The sequence below is a fragment of the Oryza brachyantha genome, chromosome 8, assembly GCF_000231095.2.
Source record: "Oryza brachyantha chromosome 8, ObraRS2, whole genome shotgun sequence".
Taxonomy (NCBI): domain Eukaryota; kingdom Viridiplantae; phylum Streptophyta; class Magnoliopsida; order Poales; family Poaceae; genus Oryza; species Oryza brachyantha.
Genome location: NC_023170.2, coordinates 16,513,899 through 16,534,216, shown reverse-complemented (window position 1 = coordinate 16,534,216; position 20,318 = coordinate 16,513,899). Strand labels below are relative to the sequence as shown.

Here is a 20,318-nt window from a genome sequence, read left to right as displayed (position 1 = left end):
GTGTTGCTGCACCAGAAAGAAAGAGAGGTAGAGAGAGCTGGGTGGCTGGCCGTCCGGCCGGCGGGTTGGATTGGACAGAGTGAGTGATCGAGTGAGTGACAGACGTAGCTAGCTACCGGTGGTTGTTATCTTGTTGAGCTGGACTAATCAGTCGATCAGAACTAGGGGACTCACCTTAGCAGCATAAGTTATGTTTGGCGAGGTGAAGATTATGAGAACCAGCGGATCAGAAAGACAGCTTTTTGAAATATAGAAAATTAGGTTTTTCAGTCTCTGGTTTATTTTGTAGATTCTATCATCTTTTAGCTTTTGGTTATGTTTATAAGTCAAAATTAGATTCCATTTACAAAGATTTTGTTTGAGGGAGCTCGTGAATTCTGAAGATTCAATGAGAGACTACCGCTATCATAAGCTCCTTAAACAGACCCATGTACTCCTATCTCAGAGGGCCATACACTTCTAAGTATTTTTTTTCCCTGTTTCGGGAAAACTGCTCGGAAATGGTTAAAACCTGTGAATTTCTGATGAATGTTTTTTTTTAAAAAAAATGACAGCGGCTTGTGAGCTTGAGTAGGTTTGAAACCTCCAAATTTCACCTAAACATGACCCTGTCTACTCCTGTCTGACTGCATGCACAAGGGATCGATGGATCAATTGAAGGAGAAGGAATGGATCCAGCCAGGTCCGGTACTGGAATACATAATATGGATGATGGATCAGTCAATCAATAGAAGCAGTCAAGCAGCTGCAGTAGCCAGCCATGGCCATGGCTCCCTGCTCCACGTACGCTCGCATTCACTGCCCTAGTTTCTTCGATCTGGCTAGCCACATCCACATCGCTGGCCAGGAACAGCAGACATTGCAAATGCAATGCATATATGCAGGATGGATCGATGCAGCCGACGGCGACATTGGATTCCATGCATGTGCACGCGTGTGCCCATCACCAGTTCATACCAATCATCCATCGCCATGGCTGGCTATCTTTAAGCTAGCTAGCTCCCCATCTATGCGTGTCAAATCGCTGCCTGCTTGCCTTTAACACTGCACAGATTCATAGCTAAAGGTATCTGTATTTTAAGATGGAAGCAATAATTAACTATCGGTGGATTAGATGGCTTTGGTCCTCTCTAAACGAGCATTGGAGTTTAGTCTGTGAAAATATTCAAGAAAATTTGCAATTAATGGGTCCATACATGAAGTACTGAATTAAATTGATCTCCAAGATATGATGTATAGTATAGGAGTATTCAAGAAGAGAAGATTGGATGGGTTGTGCAGACAGATCCATTGCTTTTAACAAACCACAGTACCATGCATTGCTGGTGTTTGGAGTAATGCTGCTCCATGCCTCCATGAATTAATGGACCATAGATCCAAGCACAGAAGCTCCTAATTTAATAAGGGAGCAGTCTGCTGCTACAGTGGCCTTTTTGCCACGGTTCTCAGACATGTAATAAGGCTCCTTGATGACCTGCAGATTGATGATTGATCAGATCAGGCCATGTGTACGCTCCATCCATCAACATGCCTGCCTGCAATGTTTTTTTTTTTATTTTTGGATTCTTGCAACACTACATCCAAGTTCCAGCCCTGAAGAGGATACAGAACATTCCTAGCTAACCTTGCTCCAAGACAAACTTGCACACACAGATATATACATCATGTTTCAAGATCCTACTAATGGTGAGATGATTAGAACCAACTCATCATTATCAGTATCAGCAGCAGAAGCAGCAGCTTCTTGTTGTCAACAAGCTCCAGTTGTCTTCAGAGTTTCAGAGTTTAGGCTGCTGCTGGTCCCTGCACTGCTATCCACATGCCTTCTCTTGTCTTCCAGGAGATGAGAGGAGAGGACCAGGATGTGATGCCTCCTCTCCCATCTGCCAGACTTGAAGCCCACCAAGTACAGTACAGACAGTACAGTTGAGGCAAGCATGTCATGTGCCGGCAGCAGCAGTGCAGCTTCACACCTCTCCCTGGAGGACAAAAACCCAATTAATGTCTCTCTTCACAAGCAACAGCGACCAGCTCTTTGTAAGCCGTCGCTTTACATGGATGGACGGCCCTGATCTGCTTGTCAGCCAGTAACAGGAAAGACAAAAAAGACCAATGCATCACACTGTACATATCAGATTTTTCAGCATTGCAGCTGTGGCATGTATTTTGATTTTCGAAAATACACACTGCAAGTATTACAACTTGGGAAGCATCAGTTGTTTTCCCAGATGTTAGTTAGATCTGCCGTTTCAAATTAACCGAAAGCTTTTGTACAGGGATTTGAGCGACAGAAAACAGATTCTAGCAGCTGTGATGGACCCATTTGTAGAGACGGCCATTCACTGATCACTAGTAGGGTTGTACTATGTAGAGGAGCAGCAGCTGCCTCCTCATGATGAAGTAGCTGAAGTGATCTTCCCATTCACTTGGAGAGTAGCCCAAAGTAGGGGTTTTCGATGGCAGATGCCACATCAACTCCAGCAGCATTGAGAAGTGCCATGTTGATCTTATCCCTCGGCATCACCAAGTAGCCGCTGATTGTGAGCTTCATGAATCCGCACAACTCCAGAAATTCTACACCTCCTTGCAGACTGCCCACCCTTTCCTGTTTAAGAGAATGGTGGATCTAAGGACAAAAAAAATTGAACGAAGCAGTTGTTCTGAAACAATGATAAGCATATTGTGTTTCGTAGATACCTTGAAAACAGGATTGTTTAGCCGAATCCTCCTGAACTTCTCCTCTTCTGGGTTCTTCATTATGTTGGCAATTATCTTCAGCAGTATTTGGAATGCTCTTGTGACTTTAGCAGTGTCATCCTACAAATGAAGTTGATTTGTAACCCATGAATTGGTTTCTGAAACATGACACAAAGATCTGCAGCCTGATTCAGTGTTATTTTGCATTTATGAGGCACAAATTGTTGGATTCTAAGAAAATAAAACAAAGCCTGAGAGCACAACCTCATATAACAACATTTGCTTGAATATTGATGCAGGAAAACACATATATAACATAAAATATAATCATGGTTGTGAAGGATCAGATCGACAATGGCCAACAACAGTCAATAGCTCAATGGTTCTATGTCAAAAAGGATCACAGGCATGATTCGTATCTGCAATCAGGATACCATTTTACCTTGTAATTCTTCTTGAGATTTCGTAGGCAGTCTCTCAGTTGTTCTGATGACACACCAGGTTCAACAGGTTTCATCTGAGCAGCAAAAAAGGTAAGCAATGTTGTTTTAAGGGTGTGCTTATCAAAATAGAGGTTCTATGAAATTGAGACCTTCGTTGGAGTTATGGTTGGGACTGAAGCTGCTGGGTTTTCCAGTGGCAAACCAAGTCTTCGCCTTCTTTCTGCCTGCATAGGAGAAAGGATTTAATGCTCTTTGGTATTTTAATACGTAACATAGAATGTCTTTGAAGCATAATAAAATTATCACTCTGGTCATGGAGTAGTTATGATCACATTATGACAAAAAGTTATATCATCGTAGAACAGAGTTGGTAATTACATGGTAGGTTTGCTCCATTGCCAAGGAGATCAAATTATTAGCTGGTTTCTGGAGGTCAGGCAATGAACAGAAATTATAGAATGTAGGCTGTACTACTGCATATGACTCTGTATTCTGAGGTGACAGACATAGCGATAACATAACCAATGTGGATATTCAATAACAATAAAAACACAATTACGATGGATTTGTTTCAGAAAAACATACTCCAAATTAAACAATTTCACTGTCCTATAAACCATTGGATTGAACTGAAAAAACTGATGAAGGGAAATTCTGAAGTTCCCAAAATAGAATTACCTTCGTTACACATAAGATTTTTCGGCTCTCCCTAGATTCATATATATGCTAATGAGTCTATATATATATATATAACATGTATATTGATCCATAAATTAATCTAGACAAAACCAAAACATCTTATAATATGAAACTGAGAGAGTAGTTAAAACTTAAAATCATTGGATTAAGGGGACCTTATCGTCTTCAATGCGCTGCCGGATTCTCTCTCTTGCTCTTTTCTCCTCCTCTTGATCTCCTTTTCGACTCTCCATCAAACTGCACTAAAACAATCGTGCCTTAAGTAAGCACCTTCGAGTTGGAATACCACATACAAGTTACACATGAAACAAACCGTTTTCTTTGATTTTCTTCAAGAGTCCTCTTTGCTTCCATAAGTTCTTTAGCAGTTCGAATCCTCTCCCTCTTCATAATATATGAAGAAAGTAAGTTTTGCATGGCAGGAAAGGTTGAAAGATGTGATGCAGTCCAACAATATCTCTCGAAAAAAAACCCATCATGTCGGCATTACAAACTGTCGGCTATAGTATATTTTAATATCTTGTATCATGTAGACTGTATGGTTCGCTTTCTATTACTTAGCATAACATATATGTTTGTCGTAATCAATTTTCATTCTTGCAGTCAAATTAAAAAATTCAAACAGATACATGTTGTTTCTGAACAAACAGTATTCCAGTCACGTTGTATACTATAGCCTTCAACTACCATGCTTAAACTATCATCCAGTAACAATTGGGGATTCGGAATATGCTGCAAAAAAACATGATAAGGAACTTATGAATAATTCCAATTCAATTTCCCTAACACTTTTTGGCAGCTTTCTGCTTCAAGGGCTTAAGGCAGCATATCACATGAATATGACATCCCAAAGGGGACAGCGCAGGAGCATGGATGCATGGTTGCCAAAATGATGTGAGATGAAAAATAAGACCCAAATAAGTGCACTTTGTTTTATCAGACCTTATCCTCTTCTAATTGATTCCGGATTCTACCTCTTTCTCTTTCTTGACCATCCTGTTTTGACTTGTACAATTCTATGATCCTGAAAAGCACAGTAACTTACCAGAGCGATAAACAATATCATCACAGGAATAACATCTGTCCAAAGCAAATTACATACCTCCTTCTGACTTCATCCTCGTTTTGATCTACATCATGTTCCCTTTCTACCTGTGATGTCTCCTAAATACAGGAAGTTCAGGTGTGAGGTGTGATAACAGATTATGAAGTATAAACTATAAAGCATTGGCTGCAGAATCCAAGTCAATTAATCAGGTAAAATAACAAACTGCTAGAAAGTGAAATGGGTTTCATATTGGCATCCTTCAAACTACACAGTAACGGTGAAAGTAAAGTAGCCCACTAATTGATCGATATCCTTTGTCAATCATATACACTCGCAAATTATACTTAAATAATTCCTTAATGTTCTATGTCATATGCATTTTACATCATTATCGTGCTAGTTATGCTGTAAAACAGATACAACAATGACCCAAATTGCATAATGCAATAACAGTAGACTACTGAATAGTATATACAAACCATGCAAATCAACTATAATTTTGAGACAAGGACATGAGAAAAATATTTGCTATTGCAGGGTATGTTCTTACACACAACTTTTTGTCCAATGTACTATTAGAAGTCCCTTTTTTGAATCTGAGGATGTGTTCTGACAAAATTGGAGTGATGCAAACTGCCGCCTTGTTTAACCATTCCTATAAGAGTTGCCTAAACGTGATGCATTTTGCAGGTTTTAGTCCTTCAGGTATGGCGATAAAGGGTTTGTCCATAACATGCTGATGTGATGGGAAATGGTTAAGACGTCAAAATTAGGAACAAGTTCCGAGTAAACCTTCTGTCTTCCAGCTGCTGTTGACTCTTCTGGTTTCCTCTCCTGGGCATTAGCCCTACAAAAGCACCATGCCCATTACACATTTTACACGCAACACATAGCAAAGAAAAGAATGCCGACCAGAATGTTCTTTGAGTTAGGTCGTGTTCGGCATCCTTCCCCACCTATATTCTCTCGTTTCCCGCGCACATGCTTTTCAAACTGTTAAACGGTACATTTTGGCAAAAAAAAAATCTCTATGCTAAAGTTGTCCTAAAAATTCATATCAATCCATTTTTCATATTTTTATAGATAATAATTAATTAGTCATATATTAATCTGCTGCTACGTTTCACTCAGGTTACTAACCCTACCACCGAACGCAGCCAAACATTTTATCTCCACTTGTTTGAATTTTGCAACATAAGCATTTAACAATGGCATAAGGCATGATAAAAATGCATGGTGAAATTAACACATACTACAGTGTACTAGTAGTCTAGTACCAGTTAGGAGAACTAGTATTTTGACCTGCGAAGCCCTTTCCTAATGGATGATCTCAGAACTGCGCAAATTCATCAAGTGGACAGGCTAAAGAACAAGTTCACATAGCAACATATAACCATTATAAGGACAGTGTCAAAGGTCAAATGCTCTTATGGGGCACCCCCCAATAAGACAGCTTGTTTCATGAGGTATATCGTGATTCTGAACCTACAACCCTATTTTGACATGTTTGGCTGCTACCACATGAAAAATACAGTGGATTTGTAGAGTGCAGACTCCTTGGTTGATTATGTAGCTATTTAACAGGGAAGGAAAATTCAATATTTTTCCTGAAATAATACTCTGATATTTTATCAGCTCACATCTGAAACTATTTAAGGAATAAGAGCTGACCTCATTCCTTGAATGTCATTTCTCGCTTCATTTGGTGTATCACCACATTCAATGTTGATTTCTCTTGGAATCTAGACAATTAAAGTAAGTACTCAGAAGTGAGAACAAAAGGTTAAAATTAACAAAAGCATTATTTTACATGACAATGTGGATATGTCTACACTCTATAGTAAAGAATATTAACTGCAGGGCTAATATCTATGCAGTTAATATCTACAGCATGCTTGTTTGTATGAGCATGTACAAACTAGAAAAAACAATTCACAAATGCAATACCATGTAATTGATAAACAGAGGAGAGCTCTGTTTTAAAATGCTTTAACTGAAAAACTTATGATAGGTTTCCCTATGACAATTATTCCACCAATGTGGAAAACAATGCATATTTCAGTGAACTCATAAAGATCAATTGAATTCTTAGAAATAACCTACCAATGGTAGCTGATCAATGTCTGGATCATTTTCATGTTCCAGAAGCCAGTTTATTGCAGATTCAATATTGGAATTACCTGATAAAGACAATGGATTATTTTAACCAAATCAATTCAGATATGTATTAAAGAGATATATGGGATATTTACAAGAAAATTTTTGCAAATTCATATAAATTAAGACACCTAAAAAACAGATGTATCAATTGCCATGACTGAAATAGCTAGTATACATAAATAAATAGGATTGGTCGTGTAACTGTACAGGCTTAAAGCCATGCAATCATAAATGGAATTATATATCCTGTACTGTTCAGTTAAATACTACTAAACCATCAACGTACCATAAAATATATTTTTACAATATGTCTACCCTTTACTCCTTTTGAAGCAAACATACCAGAAAAATGGAGTGCCCTAATTGAACGGACGGCAGGGAATCCCATAACTTCAAGTTCACCAAGCATTCTGTTGTCCACTTGTGGGATAGACATCCTAGAAGATACATATATGAACAATAATAAGAACACTATATTGGTCATAAAGGAAAAGTTAGAAGCGTTAAAAAGTTATAAACAGTACTCTCATGAGAAAAAAGATGGTCCACTTGAAGCTAGATATCCCATAAAATTTAAAGATTTAAATTACAAACTAGTCCATTAAGGACAGATAATCAGAAAATGTCATTGGTTAGTGAATATCAGATATCTACGGAGAGATCTATATGCAAATACTTCTGACTCATGTTTAGGACAGCTACAAGATTCTACAGTTTAATGCCTTTATGCTAATATTATTATTAGTCTATTTGCCTTAATCATCATACCTGGTTGAATAGGTGAACCATAAACTTCCCAATAAACATAATGTAGAACTAGGCAATACAACACAGTTAAGGAACTGAAAAGTGCTGAGACATTGCATGTAACTGGGCAAGGAAATTCAGGCATTTTCCAGGTTATGTTGAAAGAACTTCGAATAAGAAGGTAGTGCTGAAAGTTTTTAGCTGCACGAACAAGATGAATGATGGATAAAATTTCTTACCTTTTTCAAATTTTCTCTTCACCTTCAAACTTTAAGCCAGGTTGCTGTACGAATCCTCTATAAGTAGTGCACAAAGCAATGCATTACTCCAAATGCAGAGGGAGGTAAGAAAAAATATATGAGGATCAAAGCTTTGCTTCTTCTGCACTTCATTCTTATCTTTTCTTCCCAGATGGTTTTTTGGTTTCCTCAGAGACTCTAGTGACATCTTTCTTCCTGCAGTTACTTATACCTTTCTTCCTACTTAGTATTTGCTCTTGAATCAACACCAATGTTAACAGCTGTATTTCCTCTTGAATCAACACCAATGCTAACAGCTGGATTGGGTACTTCTTCTAGGTGAAATGCGCATAAAAAATCAAACAATTTAGAAGGCAATGGGACTACTGGGGAATAAATTTTAACTTGCTGTTAGGTTCCTGTGCTTCAAAAGATGGACATATGTGAGCTTTATTTCCTTGAGAACCGCGATTCCATTGAAACTGTTGTCCCATGTTTGATGAAACACCAAAGCAAAGCAAATTGTCCAATAACACATAAGAAAGCAATCTACACAGTAGAATCTGGCCTAAAAACCAAGACCCAAAGACTAGAAACAGAGAAAGAAATTGAGAACGTAGTGTTTTACTGTATTGTTCAAGGTACGATGAAACACAGGTCAATAGATACTACGAACACTAGCACCACTATCTAACAATCTATAGTCTCCCTTAACTAACTTCCCCTGCAGCTTAGAACATTAGCACCACTACCTACGGATATACAATCTCTCTCTCTCTCTCTCTCTCTCTCTCTCATAGCTAACAAGAACACTAGCACTACCTACGAATATAGAACCTACGTATGTCTCCGAATAAAACTACTCTATCCGTTTCATAATGTAAGATTTTGACTTTTTTGTTTGTAATATTTGACCATTTGTCTTATTCAAAAAATTATGAAAACATTATTTATTTTGCTTATAACTTACTTTATTATCAAAAGAACTTTAAGCATGACTTGTCATTTTTTATATTTATACTAAATTTTTAAATAAGACAAATGATCAAACGTTGCAACAAAAAATGTTAAACATCTTATATTATGAAAAGTAGGTAGTAACTATCTCTGCCGCTTTTGTCTCCTAATAAAACGAACTTCCTTTGCCACTTTTGTTCCTGTCATCCTGTGAGGAGGAAAGTGGTAATTGCAGCGAATTATCGGAACATTCCACATCCTGATTCATGTTACAGCACACAATCAGAATACGTGCGTGGTATTAAAGGAAACAAGGAGAAGAGAAGGAGAATACCTTTCTTCGGAGGGAGGCTGTTGCCTCTCGCCCATGAGCCACGCCCACCACCCCACCTCCTCCGCCTCCGCCGCCGCCGCCTCCGCCCTCGGCGAGGGCGCGTCAAGGACCTCAGCCACCGCATCCGCGCCTCCCGCTCCTCGGCGGGCAGGTCGACCAGGCCCGGGAAGGCCGCCATCAGCCTCCTGTCCTGCGCCTTCTCGATCCGGGCTTCGACGAACGCGCACAGAGCGGCGTGGGCGGCGGAGAGCACGGATCCCATCGCCGACGAGATTCGACCCCGGAGGGCGCGGGATTGATGATCTCGCAACCTCGAGGATTTGACTATATTGATGAGATTGATTGATGGTCTCTTGGTTTGGGAGATACTTTGGGCCGTAGCCTACTGCTACAGTTTAGGCCCATCTACTTTTCTCCTCCTGGGCCGAGCCCATGCTGATGCTCCACCAGCTCCTCCTCCCTCCACTTCTCTCACGCCGACAGGAATTTTATTTTTATTTTTTAAACATTTTTAATAAATAATTTCATTACTAACTCCCAAGAGAAAATATTTTCATCATTTAACCATGCCACCAAAATTGATAAAATTGATGTGGCTAGCCAACGCGGTCATGTAGAGTCACCACCGATACTGACGTGACAGTTTTGTCTTACCACACCACCGATACTGATGTGATAACTTTTGTCTCCCACACCAATTAGCTTACATGGTAACGTTGGTTTATCATATCACTAATACTGATGTGGCCAAAAGATTCATATGTAAAAATATTATCTCTCAAGATTTAGTAATAAAATTATTTATTAAAAAGATTTTAAAAAAAAATCGACCAACGGATGGCCACATTGTTTTGCTTATACTTGTAATGCAAAATTGATTTTACAACTTAATTTAGAATTGATTTTATAATTTTATTTATAATTTATTTTATGACATTTTGTTTTGAATCGCTATAAAAGTTTTAATTATATTTTGATTGGTAATAAGTAATGCCGTTTATTCTTCCAATGAGTGAAACAATGCAAGTTGAGATATCTCGTTTAACCTCACAGCTCCATCTGAGAATATTAGCTTCCAAATTTTATCGTCATACCACCACTATGAATAAAGAGAAAAGATAAATGACAAGCTAAGAAAAACATATGCAAAATCAGGAAAATCGTCCAAAGCTGATACAAATAATACTCCTTGTCTCCCTAGCAGTGCGCGTTAATACGGGAATAATCCCGATGCACCATAACTTGGCATCCAAAATATCCGCATAATATCTGAACATAACTCATATTGACAAGCTGTGTTAGTTGCCTCACAAGAGCATTGCTGGACCATAGACTTTTCTATTTGTACATCATCTCAATGGGAATCTTTTACAGGCAATGAGGTTGGTTACTCAACTTGATACTGGCAGTGCAGACATCCAAATCAACATGTCATCTAGCAACTAGGTTTAAAGACGCATCATTCAACTGGGAGGTAATGATTTTGATGACTTCTTTTTGGAAGCCAATGCTGACAGTATCTTTTTCCGAGGCCCCTGAAAACAAATCAAGATATCTAATAAATACGGGCACAGAATCAAGGCATATAATGCTATGCACAACCCAGTGATATCACAATTCATAAAAACCAAGGAAAAACTTGAAAATAAATATGTAAGTAGACTGCAAACAACATGTTATGCACAACCCAGCAATTTTTCAGTTGCGTTAAGGTATGCATGTATAGCGTAGACAGTATAGCATAGACAGGACACAACACTGACATGTATCTACTCAGGGCACATCAGAATTGCTGAATTTCAGACTTTATAGGCAGTTCATTTTGCGGAGCATCATTCATGAAGTTTTTAATGGAGAGAAAAGAGCCATGCTGAAGGAATACTTAGATATATATAAGAAAAGGAAAATAAATAGCACACAGGAGATAGCCTACTTCACTTGCAGTTGCTTTGTCTGAAACAAGACGTGCGTCATATATAGACGAAATATCATTTGCAGAACACTAAAACCTTGAAGAATATCTATTATTTTAGATAGATAATGGGAAAAGTGTTCCGGCCTTTACTTCATAAGAAGCTAGAGCCAAATATTACAAAGTTTGCAGCATCTATCACTACAACAAAAGTATGCCATCATAATTCAGAAGAGAAGAAATTATTAAAAGCAAATCCTATTGCCAAATCTCCATCCATCATTGGAGAATATCTAATAGTTGAAAAAGTATAGAAAGGCACATGTGGTAGTGCTTATACCATATAAATTCATTTTAGAGAATCATCATTCATCTCTATTAAAAAACGTACCAGAAATATGGACAAGTAACTGATCTAGATCATATATCTAACAAGAAGAAAAAAGCAAAAGACAAGGAGCTTATTAAGAATGCATCATGATTCTAAATAATTTGATATATCTAAGTAATAATTCTGCACAGATAACCCCTAGTCCCACCCCAACAGGCCCAAACAGACAAAGGAGATGAGTTAATCCTCAGGGAAGTTATCTATACTACTATGCTGGGGATGAGATAGGTAGAAAGTGATGACAAAAACGGGTTGATCACAATGTTTTTTCTTAAAAAAGCCATTGCAACACAAGGCAATATTCAGTAACATAAGCATACTCTACCAACTTGCATATTTAAATTAAGAACGTAAGAAAGATGGCAATGCAGAGGCACCTAGACACTCATTTGAAAAGAAAAGAAAAAAGAGCATGGACTAGCTACTGCATGTAAAACACTGTTCCAATCTAAATTCTTGTGGTACCATAGGAATGCCTAAAGACTTCATGTCTTCCTCATTCATGTGAAGCAGAGCCTTCATATCAACCTGAAAAATGATTAAGCATTAATGAAACATAATATGCTCGCAGCACATAAAAAATTTGAAAGCTCAAATAAATCAAGCATGCCTCTTCAGCCTGAAAATTTATAGAATACTTCTCTAGATCAAGAGACTTCAGCAATCTCTCAAGCGAGGAATCAGTCTGCACATATAAAAAAACACATTATCAAAACATTCAACTAATATGAAATCCAAAGTAATCAGAAAATCATCTGGATGGATAATGACATTGGTACAATAATATGCAGATGAGGTTTTGTATTTTTGAAAGCAGTCAAGCAGATTAAGCAGCGATAAGGTTAAACATAAAAGGATAAGAATTCACGATAAAGGTCACAGAAACATTAAATGCTCGAGAAGACCATGGTATTCAAAACCTTACACTACCGTCCCATTAATCTAAAAGACTAAAACAGATATGGAAGCATAGTAACTATGTCATTACCTTTTCCTGGGATTGCTTTGGTGCAGATGGTTCGTTCATTTTCTTAGTAGCAGGAAGGGTGGTGGTAACAGGGGGTTCCCTCTTTTGGACAGGTTCCCTCTTTTGGACAGGTCCCCTGTTTTGAACAGGTTTTGCACTCTTAGAAATCTCCGGTACAGACTTTGGGATCTGAACAGTACTATTCAACTGAGGGTGCTGAACGCCAGATAGCTTGTCACGAAGATCTGGAACTGAGGATTTCCTTGTAACCTCAGTGCTTTGCTGCAATTGTGGTTTCTGGTTTGCTTGAGTACTTCTGGAAGTAAGTCCAGCTTCATCATCACAGTGGAAGTTGTGCTATCAGTCAATCATCATACAGGAAACAGAAAGGAATGGTTACGTTTAAAGATTATTCTAACAATGTCCCTTACATGAACTTTGAACTCCCACAGGGTCCATGTAAAGCTCACGTCTCCATGTCCCATCTGCCTGACGAAACCTGTTAAAACATCAATGTACTCCAGGTATAAATGATAGGATTTTTATGCATCTGCATTTCAAATTAGTCTGGGAACAAACAAACCAATTGATAATAGCAATCGATTTTGTGAATCTTATATATGAGGTGCAAGCACAGAAGTGATGCAGCCACTCAGGCATGACTTATGATGCAATAGCTCAAGACAACACAAGAAAGGTGACAACACTACGCCCAGGCATGCACGCATATAGACTGGTAGATTACGACAAAGGCTCATTGCAACAACAACGGACGACACAGTTGTGCAAAATGCCACACTTTCCAGTTTCAAAACAAATTTCAAAGCGAATGCAGTATTCCACCAGGTCACTGTCAATCGCATATGCAGCAGCAAAAACAATAACACATTTTCCTCTCGGTCTGATCACTGTGCTGGTCGGATCCCATATTGTACACCTAACTACCTAAGTAAATAATTTGGAATGAGCATGCAAAGGGCTCACTCAAGTGCGTTCTAAAGCTACCATCACCACGAACTCCCTAGCATCTACGCCCTGAGCCACATTTCTCAAACCCACCTCGATTCCCATACGATCCAAACCACAAGCGGCGAGCGCGTAACATCTCGTACCGCATGAACCGTAGAAAACAACCAACGATGCGAGCCAAGCGAGCTCGAAGGCTCACCTCTTCGCGGAGTCAGGCCGCGGGCGAGAGCCTCCGCCACCACCACCACCACCCCCGCCCGATCCGAGGCGGTCCATGACGGAGCGCTTCCTCCCGGAGACCCTATCTGCGTACATGGCGGCGGCGGGCGGAGGCGAGCCCCTAGGGTTTTAGCCGGCGACGAGGCGGGGCGCGGTGGAGAGGCCGGAGGAGGCGGAATGGGAGAAAGGGGAGGCGTGGAGGCGTTCCTCGAAAAAAAAATTCTTCAGAAGAAAAAAAATATAATTTTCGTTTTTCTTAGAGGGAAAAATACAGTGGGCTTGGGCTTTAGCAATTGGGCTGGCCATTAATTCTGAAGCCCATTAAAAAAGCCCATGGCTCAAAGTTTTGGCCTGGCCCAAAACTAGCCCAGCCAAATTGGTTCCACGAGTCTAAAGAACCAAACTGAAACCGTTGAAATCAGTTCGAAACTTCGAGTTCGTTGGTTTTTGAATTTGCTCGAGTTTGTAAAAATTTGACGGCGAGCAAAGACCAAAATTATACCACGTTAAACAAAACGGGTCAACCCAAAGTTTGACTCAGCAAGGGTGGTCAAGGGAAGAGACCATTCAATTCAAGCCACTTGTACCCAACGACTACCAACCATTGAAATAATATTGAATCCACCTGTACACTCACGCGGGCGCGTTGACTTGCCAAGGACTCAACAGCCAAACACGTCAACGCTTCGTGTGCACACGCGGACTGGCCCGCCGCGTAAGCAAAAAAAAGAGTCTAAATACAAGGCCCTGTCTTTGCTCGTTATGTTCGTATAAGCCAAAATTAAATTTGTAATCTGAAGTTTGATTTTAAATTTAAGGTTTTTTCTTATTGTATTTAGTTTTTCAGTTTTTATTTTTAAATTGCAAGACCATACGTATAAAGAACATACGATCACCATCCAAATATGATGTTTTCTAGCAGTGGTTGGCATCTTCGTCATCGTCGTTGTGACGTTGTCACAGCAGCACGACACGGCCGGTGCAACGACCGGTAGATCGCCGTCAGCATTGGACTCCAGAGAGGAACGAGTCGCCGCCGTGCTTGCTGCCGGCGGCGGCAGCGGCGCAGCCGCTGTAGGTCGTCATTGGTCGCCGGCTGGGAGCCTGGGGAAGGTTAACTTGTTAGCAAGACTGTAGCAGCACTTCGTGAGACGTTTTATTTCTTGTTAAGTCAAACATATGCGTGTGCTTGTGAGCGTGTGTTATACTGTGTTCTCTAAAAAAAGTTAAACATAAACCGAGTTTATATAAAATATAGTGGTATTCTCAGCATAAAAAAGACATATTGGGATCATCTTTTGGGTTTCTGAAAGAAAAACATATAATTAAAGCATACTCCTCCCCTAGTAAACATACTCAAAATTAAGAAATTTTGATTCAAAACAAATTTAAAGTGAATTGTAATATAATAATGAGCCTATCATCCAAAAAAAATTGTAATATAATACAGTGGGAATACATACTTTCAGGGCACAATCGTACGGTTAATTCGTGCGTGAGCATAATTATAAACGAAAAAAATAATGAGATCGAGGGTTTAGCACTTGGAAGCATCGATCCATCCATCTATTTCGTTGGGAAATTAGAAGAAGAAGAAGACAGCGAGTGGCCAGCCGTTCGAGCCGGCGAGTGGTCAAAGATGGCCAACTTTGGTTAAGGCGTTAAATCGCTCGTGCTAGTGGCGCTTGCTAATAGGGAGCTAGTCAACGGATTCATTTGACCATTGTTTTACACTTAGACCCCTGAGCTTTTAGTAAGTTATAAGATGGACTTGGCTCTGATCAAAGAACCCAACGGTTGGCCAATTGCAAATAATACACGAAGCGGCGTATTATCAACAAAAAATAATTTGTGGTTAAAAGTTTTATAATTATGTTCTTAGCAACTTAAATATAAATGATAAAAACACAAAAAAATTAAAATTAATTTTTAGAATTTAAATTTAGGTAGTAACATATACATTTTAGGGAAAAAAGTGTGTTGCAAGGGTGATTGTTTGTTTTTTTATTGAAAAAGTCAAAAGACATACTTGCAAAAAAAATTATAAATAAAAATTATATATATATATATATTCTTAGCGATCTAAAAGACAATGTTGAAAAATAAATACAGTGAAAATCCTCAAAATTATCTTCAAATTTAAGATTAAAAATTTAAATTTTGGCTTATAAGCATAAGCAAAAAGATGGGACGGCAATCTTCTATGACCACTGAAAATTATATCCCTCATCTTTTCACTTATGCTTATATTATAAGCTAAAATTTTAATTTTAAAATATAATTTTGATTTTGATTTTGGGTTTTTTATAGTAGTTTATTTTCCAACATTTGCAACATTTTAGTCACAAAATAAATATATTATAAAAAATACATTCAAAAATAGATTTGATGAAATTAATTTAACGTTGTGCCATGTTATTACATTTGTATACGAATCTTGGTTAAACTTAGACATGCTAGATTTATACTATGAAACAGGGCAATTAATCATCATAAAGGGAGAAGTGAAGTGACACTATGGAGACTATTATGCAAAAATCAAAGAAAAGGAAGGGCTAATTAGCAAAGAAGGTTCCTACTCTGCGAACGGCTCAACCCTTCCGGGTCCCTTTGGTGGAGTTATAATCCAGCCCTGCCTGCAGCCGGCCGGCCTGAGAGCGAGGACTCACTCCATTGACGACAAGCTTTGCTTAGCTAATAGCTTAGCTTAGCCTGCCTGCCCGTCTCCAAGGAGGAAGAACACAACGCGACACGTATAGCCATCGTCTCTCGATCTCTTCCTCCTCGCCGGCTAGCTGCTAGGCCTCTCCGCGCTCGCTGGTGATCGTCGCCGATCGCCTCGACGGCCATGGCTGTAAGCTCCCCTGCTCGATCCCTTTCTTGCTCCAATTCTGTTCTTGCGTGCGTGCTCTTCCCTGGCTTCTGAAGGTATTCCCTTCCAGTTTTCGGGCAACTCGTTAGGTGTAGGATTGAGGTTTGGCCTGTCCATGGTTTTCGGATGCGATGTCTTCTGAACCTGAAGCTTCTCGAGGTTAACAGTTATCGCTTTTCTTGAATAGCTTCGAAGCAGCTCGTTTTATCTGTCCATGGTTTTTGGATGCGATATCTGAACATGAAATCTCTGAAAGAACCCCTTTTTTTTAGCAAGGGGTGAAACCTCCGATTTCCATGAAGGAAACGAGACAGAGTAGTCTTTTCTGAAAGAAAAGTTGCAGGATCATCATGACTATTTTCTTGCCATCCAGTGTTAGAACACAGATTTCATGATTTCGATCGCTCTTGGAAAACTGATCATGTGTAGTTGTGTTCAACTTGAATCCACCCACCTAGTTTACAAAACTTGAATGGTATGGATTAACTTTTAATTTCTTCTTCTTGCGTGCACGAAGGAATCTCTTGACATGTTAATTTGCAACAAGTCTTCTTTGACAGTTGAGATGTATCTTTCGATCACATTAAGTCGTAGTTTTTTTTCTCCATTTGAGAAAAGATTAAGATGTAGTACTGTCTCCAATAGTATTCATACCACAATCAAGCAAACTACCAGAGATGCTGTCTGCTTAACTCACTGGAATATGACATCCTGGATAATCAATTTGTTTTCAACAATTTGTTCTTACCTGAAGATTGAATTGTATATACCCAAAACTGAAGAGATAAATAGATAATGGTGGCTGCATCATGCATGCATCTGTGGCTCTTTGACCTGAAATTTCTTCCATTTTTTTTTCTGTAATCTGAACGAAACGTAGGGTGTCAGCAAGGTAGACCAACCTTGCGCTGTCAGTGCTCCAGAAGCTTTGACAATTGACACCGAGGAGATTAATTTTCAGATCCTGCTTTAGCCCGGTCTTGTCTGGCCAGCCTGCTTGATTAGTCCAAGTTGTGAAACCACACCATGTGATCGATTTAGCTTAACTCTGATTAGAAAAACCAGCACGTTCCATTTGATTAGTACGGGTATATGCAGCGTGTGCATGACCTGTTCTTGGTCTTCATTTTCTTTTGCTAATTTTTCTCTGGTCAGACTGCTCATATACAGCCACTAGTACGTGTAGTAGGCAGTAGTACGTGCGACTCAGCAAGTCAGCTGCATCAAGTTGGCATCTTCAGTCTGAATGTTTACTTCAGCAATGCCCTTATATGGCTTTTGATTTTTGAACACAAAATCCCGATATGTTTGCTTAATTTTCCTATCTATTTTTAATTCAGAGTTGTGTGGCTGCTTGTAGAAGTGAATCTGACACATAAAAGGAATTTTTTTTTAACTTTTAGATCAATAACGTGTCAAATCATCTGGTGTGTGTTTGGAACGATTTTATTTTTAAGGAGGCGCCGAGAGGTACAACATTGCGAAAAAAAAACTTTTGCCATGGAATAAATGTAAAATTATCCGCTTGTCGATAGCAAGAATTAGAATTCTCTACAATATTTTGTATGAGTAATTTTATAATCCTTAAGTAGGTACTGAGATGTACCAATTTTTTAGTGTAAAATTTGATATCTCTTGGTACCGGTACTAGGCCGCTCATATGCTTTCTAGTATTTAGGTACCAAGAGATATCAAAATTTTACGAGTTTTTTTATCATCCTTACAAAATATCTCAAGATATCAAAAATTTTACCTTAAGGTACAATGTATCTTAAGGTACCACATCTTTTACATTAAAAAGTGAGTACCTTGAGATACTTTTTTAAAAATGGTAAAAAAATTTAAATTTTACACTGAAATTTTGGTATCTCCTGGTATCTTGTCTGCCGTAAAATTGCTCTTTTTTAATTAGCAGTGTAATTTTCTCTTGAACCGTGTGACTTGTTACTGGGAGTTCGCCGGAGGGTGGCCGGAGAGGGGGGCAGAAAATGCATGGCGGCAATGGCTGATTGCTCTTCTTCTTCTTCCTCCCGGTTGAATGCATGCAGAAGCAGCAGAAGAACGCCCATGTGCCAAAGTTCGGCAACTGGGACAACGACGGCAACGTGCCGTACACCATCTACTTCGAGAACGCGCGCAAGGGCAAGGTCGCCGGTGGCAAGATGATCAACCCCAACGACCCCGTCGAGAACCCGGAGGCGTTCTCCGTCGCCGCGCCGTCGCCGAGCCGGGCTCCTCCTCCGGCCGCCCCGTCCCACCACGAGCGCGGGCCGAGCGTCGACGCGCCGGCGCCGCCGCCCAACCCCTACGCCGGCTCGCCGTACCACCGCCACGCCGGTGGCGAGACGCCGGCGAGAAGAGGCGGGCGGGCGAGCGGCGTGTACAGCGTCGAGCAGTCGCCGTCCCCGTCGCCGCTGCACCCGTACAGCCAGTCGAGGGCCGACTACTCCGACAGCGCCGGCAGCTACGGCGGCCTCGTCCCCAGCTCCGTCGACCGGTCCCGCGCCAAGGGCCCGCGAGGCAACGAAACAGTAAGCCTTTTTGCTCTGCTCTCCGCCATGACTGCCATTGCAAGCTTCATGACCTTCTTGTCGCCATCAATGGCAGCCGACGAGGGGGTCAGCGGTGCCAAAGTTCGGCGACTGGGACTCGAACCCGGCGTCGGCGGACGGCTACACGCACATCTTCAACAAGGTGAGGGAGGAGAAGCAGACCCAGTCCACGAAGCCGGCGGGGTTCGGCGGCAAGGACGGCGGCAACGCCGCCACCAAGCACCACGACGACGACTACGCCTCCACGGTGAGCCACACCACCAACCAACACAGAGCCAATATATCGTTGATTTCTAAAATTTATATTCTTAACCTTAAATTTAGTTGGTTTTATAATATTTTATCGAAATTTATTTTTAGAATTGTCTTTTAGATCACTAAGAATAAATATATAAAAATTTTATTTGTAAATTATTTTTTATTTATAAATATGTCATTTAGATCTCATTTGAACTTCTATCTTTTTTTTTCTTTGATTCATCGCAGAAATGTTCCTGCTTTGGATGGTGCAAATAAAGATGGATTGATCATTGATGCTGCTACCATCGATGGATTGTAAATTTGGAGAGAAGGGGATCGTCATTTCCCTCCGAAATTGCATTTGGTCATAGGTTTTTTTTTGTTTGGAAGTGAAAATATAAAGTATAGTTCATGCTTGCTGTAATGCCATTAGATTGAGTGTCTCATTGTTTGGTTCCTTCAATATTGGATTTACATGCTTGTATGACAGATTAAAGCGATTATGTGTTGTCTGTGTTTGGGCTGATTCTTTGTTCTTATCGTCATTTAGTTTGTCCCTTAATGACAGCACAAATCCTTTTAGACGCTGGAGTACCTACTTATGCACGAAGATACCAATCATTCATTCATTTGGATACACAGGCCGGCACTATTATTCTACGAAACTGAATTTGTCCATGAATAATATTTTTTTTCTTCTTTGTTATGATAACTTTACCCTCTTTAACAAAATACTGAGAGTTACTACATTTTACTATATAAAACTTGATACCATCATGTATTATTTTAGTGTAAAATTTTAATATCTCTCAATATTTTTTAACAACAATAAAAGAATTTTCTTACGTCGAAAGGACGGATACGTGGATGTA

General features: G+C 39.7%; 3 protein-coding genes across 3 annotated transcripts; 1 reads left to right on the top strand and 2 right to left on the bottom strand.

Annotated features, from left to right (window-relative positions):
* Nucleotides 1–2,123: 2,123 nt before the first annotated feature.
* LOC102715686 (UBX domain-containing protein 1-like) lies at nt 2,124–8,974 on the bottom strand. The gene is made up of 13 exons (XM_006659531.3): nt 8,034–8,974; nt 7,390–7,484; nt 6,991–7,067; nt 6,559–6,629; nt 5,680–5,734; nt 4,942–5,003; nt 4,782–4,863; nt 4,153–4,223; nt 3,995–4,076; nt 3,290–3,364; nt 3,140–3,214; nt 2,698–2,817; nt 2,124–2,605 (listed from the first exon to the last, which is right to left on the bottom strand). Exons 2-13 carry the CDS (start codon nt 7,481–7,483, stop codon nt 2,423–2,425), a joined length of 1,047 nt encoding a protein of 348 aa, XP_006659594.1. The 5' UTR covers nt 7,484; nt 8,034–8,974; the 3' UTR covers nt 2,124–2,422.
* Nucleotides 8,975–10,365: 1,391 nt separating this feature from the next.
* On the bottom strand, nt 10,366–13,961 carry LOC102715963 (ankyrin repeat and SAM domain-containing protein 6-like). Its single transcript, XM_015840328.2, has 6 exons — nt 13,763–13,961; nt 13,026–13,093; nt 12,616–12,926; nt 12,238–12,312; nt 12,093–12,155; nt 10,366–10,859 (listed from the first exon to the last, which is right to left on the bottom strand). The coding sequence occupies exons 1-6, from the start codon at nt 13,876–13,878 to the stop codon at nt 10,788–10,790; spliced, it is 705 nt and encodes a 234-aa protein (XP_015695814.2). The 5' UTR covers nt 13,879–13,961; the 3' UTR covers nt 10,366–10,787.
* A 2,470-nt stretch (nt 13,962–16,431) lies between these two features.
* Nucleotides 16,432–20,089, top strand: LOC102705371 (RPM1-interacting protein 4). Its single transcript, XM_040526991.1, has 4 exons — nt 16,432–16,636; nt 18,703–19,185; nt 19,262–19,453; nt 19,693–20,089. Exons 1-4 carry the CDS (start codon nt 16,631–16,633, stop codon nt 19,720–19,722), a joined length of 711 nt encoding a protein of 236 aa, XP_040382925.1. The 5' UTR covers nt 16,432–16,630; the 3' UTR covers nt 19,723–20,089.
* The last annotated feature ends 229 nt before the right edge of the window (nt 20,090–20,318 follow it).